Source organism: Mustela nigripes, chromosome 12, assembly GCF_022355385.1.
Source record: "Mustela nigripes isolate SB6536 chromosome 12, MUSNIG.SB6536, whole genome shotgun sequence".
NCBI lineage: Eukaryota > Metazoa > Chordata > Mammalia > Carnivora > Mustelidae > Mustela > Mustela nigripes.
Genome location: NC_081568.1, coordinates 75,498,385 through 75,507,211, shown reverse-complemented (window position 1 = coordinate 75,507,211; position 8,827 = coordinate 75,498,385). Strand labels below are relative to the sequence as shown.

General features: G+C 40.7%; 1 protein-coding gene across 5 annotated transcripts in view; it reads left to right on the top strand.

The window, feature by feature from the left end:
* The window catches only part of CDC25C (cell division cycle 25C), a 31,218-nt gene that overhangs the window by 9,977 nt on the left and 12,414 nt on the right, over positions 1-8,827 (top strand). For all 5 annotated transcript variants that reach the window (XM_059417651.1, XM_059417649.1, XM_059417650.1 and 2 more), the window contains one exon: positions 683-838. In XM_059417651.1, the coding sequence (XP_059273634.1) occupies positions 683-838 (156 nt within the window). The remainder of the gene's footprint in view (positions 1-682; positions 839-8,827) is intronic.

Below are 8,827 nucleotides of genomic sequence, written 5' to 3'. Positions count from 1 at the left end.
TATTTATTTATTTGACAGAGAGATCACAAGGAGGCAGAGAGGCAGGCAGAGAGAGAAAGAGGAGGAAGCAGGCTCCTGGCTGAGCAGAGAGCCCGATGTGGGGCTCGATCCCAGGACCCTGAGACCATGACCTGAGCTGAAGGCAGAGGCTTTAACCCACTGAGCCACCCAGGTGCCCCTCTTGGTGGTATTTTTTGATGCACAGAAATTTTTAATTTTATTAAGTTCAATTTGTTCATTTTCTTCTTCTTTTTTTTTTTCATTTTTTTCTTCTGTTGGCCCATGCTCTAGTTTCATGTTAATGAGATCATTGCCAAATCCAATGTTATGAACTTTTCCAACTGTTTTCTTTTTTTTTTCCAAAGATTTTATTTATTTATTTGATAGACAGAGACCACAAGTAGGCAGAGAAGCAGGCAGAGAGAGAGAAGGAAGCAGACTCCCCACTGAACAGAGAGCCCGATGCGGGGCTTGATCCCAGGACCCTGGGATCATGACCTGAGCCGAAGGCAGAGGCTTTAACCACTGAGCCAACCAGGCACCCCTCCAACTGTTTTCTTCTAAGAGTTTTATAGTTTTAGCTTTTACATTTGGGTCTTTGATTCATTTTGAATTAATTTTTATATATGGTATAATGTAAGGGGTCCTGAAGAGTTTTTAATATTGTCCATATAATTGGCAGGACAATGGAAACTTTTTGGAAGGTGAAATAAAATATCTGGGCAGTCCCATTACTACATTTCCAAAATTGGATAAAAATCCAGAACTAGAAGATCAGGCAGAGGAGACTTCTGATGAATTGATGGAGTTTTCTCTGGAAGATCAAGAAGAGGGCAAGGTAAGATACTGTCTGATAACTTTGTATTTTCCCTATTCCTTCATTCTTGAATAAACAATATTGTGCATCTCCTGGGTTTTAGCCACTGTACTAGGTCTACAGAGCTCAAGAAGACATGGTCTCTATACTCTAAGGGCTACCTGAATAATACGGGGTATTGGTAACAGTGGGATTCTTTTCTTTTTTTTTTTAAGGCTTTTATTTAATTATTTAATTTATTAATTAATTTATTTATTTTTAGGCATTTATTTATTTATTTATTTATTATTTGGCAGCAAGAAACAGCAAGAGAGGGAATACAAGCAGGGGGAGTGGGAGATGAAGAAGCAGACTTCCTGCTGAGCAGGATGCCTGATGCACTCAATCCCAGGACCCTGGGATCATGATTTGAGCTGAAGCAGATGCTCAACTACTGAGCCTTCCAGGTGTCCCCAGCTGTGCGATTCTTATTACCTATGGGTGAGAAGGTTCCAGTTAGTAGTTTGAATACATCACCCTCAAAGTAATTCGGTATAAGTGATGCCTCCAGAAGAACAGTAATGGATGGAACATACCTAGCATGATTTTTAGCTATTTTACAATATATCCTCCCTGTGTCACTGGGAGGCATACCTGAAACCTGTGGCTTTTTGGTCATATACGGATATGCCAAAGGTAGATTCTGAGGTATTTGGCTTTTCTAAATCAACTTCATTTCTGTGAAGCGAATATGTGTATGAGTGTGTTTCTAAATGTATTGATTAAATAGGCAAATGTCATATAGTTGAGTTCTTGGATTCTAGTCCTCATTCTCTTATTTAGTGTTATGAGCATGAGAAAGACGCTTAACCAGTATAAAGCTCAGTTTCTCATTTTTTCTTTTTAAAGATTTCATTTATTTGTTTGACAGAGAGAGACAGTGAGAGAGGGAATACAAGCAGGAGAGGCAAGAGAGGGAGAAGCAGGCTTCCCGCTGAGAAGAGAGCCTGATGTGGGGCTCGATCCCAGGGTCCCGGGATCATGACCTGAGCCGAAGGCAGACGCTTAACAACCAAGCCACACAGGCACCCCGGTTTCTCATTTATAAAACAGAGAACATAATAATGAGAAATATTTCCTCAGTAGGATTGTTGTGAATATGATTAAGTATTAAACACTTTATAATACTTTATTGTTAATAAAAACAAATGTAAGCTGTAACAACATTCGGTAAATATTTATTATGAGACTGTTATGAGTTAGGTGCTATACCAGAACTGAGGACAGAGTTGTGATTAAGATGGTCAAGATTCCTAACTTCCATGGAGCTCATATTTATATTTATTCTAGTCTAAAAGATAGACTAAGTAAGTAAGTAAGTAAGCAAACCAATACCCAAGATAATGACAAGATTCTCAAAAGTGCTATGGATGACAGAGTGGTATGAAAAAGGATGTAGAGGGCGCATGGGTGGCTCAGTGGCTTAAAGCCTTTGCCTTCAGCTCAGGTCATGATCCCAGGGTCCTAGGATCGAGCCCCACATTGGGCTCTCTGCTCCATGGGGAGCCTGCTTCCTCCTCTCTCTCTCTCTTTCTCTCTCTGCCTGTCTCTCGGCCTACTTGTGATCTCTGTCTGTCAAATAAATAAACAAAATCTTTAATTAAAAAGAAAAGGAAGGATCTAGAAGTTTAGTAGGGTGCTGCTTTTAACTTTGAGTAACTAGAGCAGTGCTGACACTACAATGAATTTGAAAAGAAGGAGGAATTCAAAGAGAGTAAGATATGTTCTCTTTTGGACATTGAGCACTCCCCCTTTTTGTATTCCTTCTCTTGCTGTTTCTCTCTGTGAAATAATTAAATAAAATCTTTAAAAACAAAAAATGATTTTATTTATTTATTTGCCAGAGAGAGAGAGAGCGCACACGAGCAGGGGGAGTGGCAGGCAGGGGGAGAAGCAGACTCCCCAGTGAGCAAGGAGCCCAATGCGGGACTCAATCCCAGGACCCTGGGCATGACCTGAGCTGAAGATAGATGCTTAACCAACTGAGCCATGTAGGCATCCCATATGCTTCACTTCCTTAATCTACAAAAAAGAAAAGGCTTTGATAACGATTTCATAGGGTTGTTGTGATGATTAAATGAGTTAATTATACATAAAGCATTTAGAACAATACTTGCCAATTACTAATGTTTAATTATTATAATGTAGTGTAGTAAAAGTGCTTAATTACTGTAGTATAAGGTCCAAAATGCATGGAGTTATAAAGACTGGTAGAGAAGGAATGCATGATGGCCTTGATGTCCTTAGCAAAGTGAAAGTTGCAGTAATCTGTGACTTAGAGGAAGAGTGTTAGGTGGCAGTCTTGAAGAATTTGGAGAAAGTCATAATCAACTTTTGGAAACCTCAGAAAGGAATTATTAAAAAGCTAATAAAGTGACATTTGTAAGGTTTAATGTGATAGACCTGCATGGCATAGTGTGCTGTTGCCTAGAAGCAAGATTGGAGACTTTGGAGCTCTAAGGATGATTGAATGTTAGAGGTATCCACTGGCAGATGAAAACATCAACTGGGGTTGAGTTAGCATAAGTGATTGTGAAAGTAGCAAAGAATGGGACACCTGGGTAGCTCAGTTGTTGAAACGTCTGCCTTAGGCTCAGGTTGTGATCCCAGGGTCCTGGGATTGAGTCCTACATTGGGCTTCTTGTTCAGTAGGGAGCCTGCTTCTCCCAATGCTTGCTGCTCTTCCTGCTTGTGCTCTCTCTCTCAATAACAAATTAAAAAAAAAAAAAAAGTGGGCGCCTGGGTGGCTCAGTGGATTAATCCGCTGCCTTCGGCTCAGGTCATGATCTCAGGGTCCTGGGATCGAGTCCCGCATCGGGCTCTCTGCTCAGCAGGGAGCCTGCTTCCCTCTCTCTCTCTCTCTTTGCCTGCCTCTCTGCCTACTTGTGATCTCTTTCTGTCAAATAAATAAATAAATAAATCTTTAAAAAAAAAAAAAAAAGTAGCAGAGAAGTAGATGATGATGAATCAAACAAAGCCTGGATAAGGAGCCAAATGTCTCACTGGATAGACTCAGTAAGGTAAGAACAGCAATGTGGTTGAAAGTTGCCAAGGAGGAAGAAGCTTCTGGTTTAGAAACTTTAAGAGCTAGCAGAAATTTAGTTAATTTGAGGATGTGACAAGTTTGAATTCTTGGTGGTAGAGGAAGTGGAGGGTTGCAGGGTTTTTTGTTGTTGTTGTTTTTGTTTTGTTTTGTCCCTGCTTACTGAGAGGGTAATGTGGAGTGCAGGAGAAGCTTGGTGCAAGTATTTAAGAAGTTTTGAAGTCCCTCTCTGAGGGGTTTTCAGTTTTTAGAATGTGGTATGCATGTGGGGAAATAGTAGTCTGGATTTTAGTGTTTTGAGTAGTGTCTTGGGAGACAAGAATGGAAAAGAAAAATGAGAGGCAGGTAATAAGAGTAGGTTCCATTTATTGACTGTTCATACTGGGCACTGTGTGCTGAGCTGTTTATATCCAACATTGCTTTTAATTTTCATGTCAATCCTGAAATAGGAGTATGATACCCCTTTATTTTTTTTCTTCTCTCCCTTTTGTTTTTTCTTTAATATTGTCATGTTTTAGGAGGAGAATATCAGACCATGGAATAAAGGCTCTTACCCAAGGTCACAAATTTAGCCATTGGTAGAGTCTGGATTTAAGCTGAGAGATCTGCCTGACTCCCAAGCTGGTGTTTTTACCAATATCATGGTGTCTTTTACTCAATATGCCTGGGAGGTAAAAATTGTTCCAGGAACATGTAATAGTGACATTTGCTTTTATTTGTTTATCTATCTATTTTTTATTTATTGGAGAGAAAGAGAAAGAGGGAGCAAGCATGGGAGGGGCAAAGGGAGAGAGAATTCCAAGCAGACTCTGCACTGAGCTCAGAACCTGACACAGGACTCGGTCCCAGGACCGCAAGATTGTTATCATGACCTGAGCTAAAATCAAGAGTCAGATGCTTAACTGACTGAGCCACCCAGGCATCCTGACATTTGCTTTTTGCATAGGTTTGGTAAGGTTGAATACCCAGAGTTTGAATGGGTTGAAGTATTAGGAAGGGTGGTGAATCAATTATCTAGAACACTGCTGTTCTGTAAAACGTTCTGGGATGATGGAAATGCTTTATATCTCTCCAATACGGTAACCACTACGTGGATTTGAAGCATTTAAAATGTGGCTTGGGCGCCTGGGTGGCTCAGTGGGTTGAGCCTCTGCCTTCGGCTCGGGTCATGATCCCAGGGTCCTGGGATCGAGCCTCACATCGGGCTCTCTGCTCAGCAGGGAGCCTGCTTCCTCCTCTCACTCTCTGCCTGCCTCTCTGCCTACTTGTGATCTGTCAAATAAATAATTTTTTTTTAAATCTTAAAAATAAATAAATAAATAAATAAAAATAATAATAATAAAAAAGAAAGGTAGGTTTAAAATAGACTGACCCCAGCAAATAATCTGGAAATTTTGTTTGTTTATATAGAAGAATAGCTTCTGGCTGTGAGGTATTTTTTGAGGGGTTTTTTTTTTTTTTTTGGTGTTTAAAAAATATTAAGTCCACCTGTACCCCTGGGGATAAAAATATATGTTTATATATGCCTCCCCATTAAATTTGAGATATTACTAAATGTCCAACTTTAGCCAAATTGCAAATGACTGCCAAAAGAGACCAGATAACTTAATCATTGCAAATTGTCCAAGTGTAATGAAGGAAACAAAAAGGGGGCTGAGATAAACACTAATAGAAGGAGACCTTTAAATGGGAATAAATAGGGACGCCTGGGTGGCTCAGTTGGTTAAGTGTCTGCCTTTGGCTCAGGTCATGATCCCAGGGTCTTGGATTGAGTCCCGCATTGGGCTCCTTGCTCAGTGGGGAGCCTGCTTCTTCCTCTGCTTGTACTGCCTGCTGCTACCCCTGCTTGTGCGCTCTCTCACTGACAAATAAATAAAATCTTTAAAAATAAATACATAAATGGGAATAAATAGGAAAGGCCTCCTTGAGAAAAAGAGATTTACTTGAGAACAGGTTGATTAACTGTCCCAGTTTGCCTGTCATTGAGGAGGTTTCTATGACCTGGGCCTTTCAGTGCTTAAACTGGGAAAGTCCCAGACAAATTTGGGTGAGCTGGTCACTCTAGTTGTGCAGGAACCATACACGACATGACTAGAGCCAGAGCATTCCATGAGGAGGGAATATTGTAGGTGCAAAGGTCCCAAGTTTGAGTAGATCTTGGTGGGTACAAGGTACTGAGAAGCCATTGTGAGGGACAGGGAGAGTTGCCTGAGGTGGGACAGAAGAGGCAAGCAGGAGACAGATCATGCAGGGCCTTAGGGCTATGGTGAGTGTGTGGATCTTATTCTAAGTGCATTGGGAAGCAATTAGAGGATATTCAGTAGAGGAATAATAAGTTTGTTTTATAAAGACCACTCTTGTTGCTGGATAAAGAAGAGTAGGAAGGATTAAGAGTTTGAAGGAGGGAGGATGTTGGAAGCAGGTAAGAGTAGGATAGGAAGCTATTGTGGTAGTCTCAGGAAGGGTTGATTGTAGCCTAGGCTACGGTGGTGGCTACAGAGACAGAAATGGATGAATTCAGATGGTGTTTTGGATACAGAACTGACAGGCTGTAAAAGAAGGATAGGATCATGGATGAGTTTAGACATATTAAGTTCCAAGTGTTTTTATTTCCAAGAGAAAACATAAGCAGTTAGAAGAAAACTACCTTCTCTCACCAAATACAGCATCCTATCTTCTTTCATATCCATATAACTGCCATCCCTCTTGTTATACTGTATAAGTGTCCCTCGTCCTATCTGAAGCTCCCTCCCCCTCTGCACTTCTTCCTCTTCATTCATTCATTCAATCATTCCTTCATCCGGTAATGCTGGAGATACAGTACCGAACACAATAACATAGTAAAGTTTGTTCTCTTGTAAAGCTTGCATCCTAGTCAGGAGGAAACAGATAAAGAAACAAATGCATTTATAATATGACAGATGGTAAAATACTATGGTAAAAAAGGAGGGTAAACAGAATAGGGAGTACATGGATTGGGCTGGAGTAGAGTGGGAGTTATTTTTGATAGGTTGCGTAGATTAGAGAAGACCTCACAGATCTTTGAGCAGACATCTGAAGCAGTGAGGGAGCCAAACAAACAGTTAATAAGAAGGGATGAGGGGCGCCTGGGTGGCTCAGTGGGTTAAGCCGCTGCCTTCAGCTCAGGTCATGATCTCAGGGTCCTGGGATCGAGTCCCGCATCGGGCTCTCTGCTCAGCAGGGAGCCTGCTTCCCTTCCTCTCTATCTGCCTGCCTCTCTGTGATCTCTCTACTTGTGATCTCTACTTGTGATCTCTCTCTGTCAAATAAATAAATAAAATCTTAAAAAAAAATAATAAGGGATGAATTTTTCTAGACAGAAGAAAGATCAAATGTAATGGTTCTGAAGTGGGGGTGTGCTAGGCATCTTCCATGGAACAGCAAGAAGGCCAGGGTGGCTGGAGCAAAGTAAGCAGGTACACAGTGGTAGTTGAGGCTAGAGAGTAGGTAGCAGGACAAGTCATGTAGGGCCCAGTAGGTCATTGTAAACATTTTGCAAAACTCCTGAGTCACATGGAAGCATCTCCTCTTGTCTGCTTCTGCAGGAATCGGCTCTCTTTTTCTCCCTCCTGTATTAATCTCCTAGATTAATACTTCTCCAGTTCTTTGGTATCAGGACTCATTTGCAATCTTAAAACTTATTGAGAACACTTTGCCTGATCTTTTGGGAGAAGCATCCAGTTTTTCTCCATTGAGTATGATATTAGTTATGAGGGTTTTTTAAAAAAGATTTTATTTATTTGAGAGAGAGAAAGAAAGCAAAAGAGCGCAAGTAGAGGGAGGAGCAGAGGAAAGGAAGAGGGAAAGAATCTCAAGGAGACAGGACACCTGGGTGGCTCAGTCAGTTAAGCATCTGCCTTTGGCTCAGGTCATGATCCCAGGGTTCTGGGATTGAGTCCCACTTTGGGCTCCTTGCTCACTGGGGAGCCTGCTTCTCCCTCTGCCTGCCACTTTCCCTGCTTGTGCTCTCTCTTTCTTTCTGACAAATAAATAAATAAAAATCTTAAAAAAATTTCAAGGAGACTGTGCTAAAGCAGGGAGCGCCACATGGGACCTGATCTCATAATCGTGAGATCATGACCTGAGCCAAAACCAAGAGCAGATGCTCAACCAACTAAGTCACCCAGGTGCCCCTCTTTCTTTCTTTCTTTTTTTTCCCCCCAAAGTAGACTCCACAACCAGCATGGAGCCCAACACGGGGCTCAAATTCATAACCCTGAGATGAAAACCTGACCTGAGACTGAGTCAGCTGCTTAACCAACTGAGCCACCCATGCTCACCAAGCTATCACCTCTAGTGCCCTTTGTCAGGCTGAAGAAGTTCCTTTTTATTTTCAGTTTGCTAAGAGATTTTAGCAGAAACAGGTAATAAATTTTGCCAAATGCCTTTTCTGCATCTATTGAGATGATCATGTGAGTTTTTTTTAACCTATTAATGTGATTAATTACATTGATCTTAGAATGTTAAAACAACCTCGCATTCCTGTGATAACATTATTTGGTTATGATATATTTTCCTTTTTATATGTTGTTGATTTGATTTGCTGAAATATTATTGAGGATGTTTATATTTCTGTTCATGAGAGACACTAATCTTTAGTGTTTTGTTTTTCTTATAATGTCTTTCATCATTGGAAAGAATTCTTTCTTTTTAAATTTTCTGGAAGAATTCTGTAGAATTGGTGTGGGTTTTTTGTTTGTTTGTTTTTTAGAGATTTTATTTATTTATTTGATAGAGAGAAAGAGACAGCAAGAGAGTAAACACAAGCCAGGGGAGAGGGAAAAGCAAGCTTCCTGCTCATTTCTGCACATATGTCATCTTATCGGAAAGGCCGTTCCTGACAACTTTTCCAGCCCAAATTTGTTTCCTGTCTTTTGATTCTCCTTTATTTTTTTTACCTGTAGAAT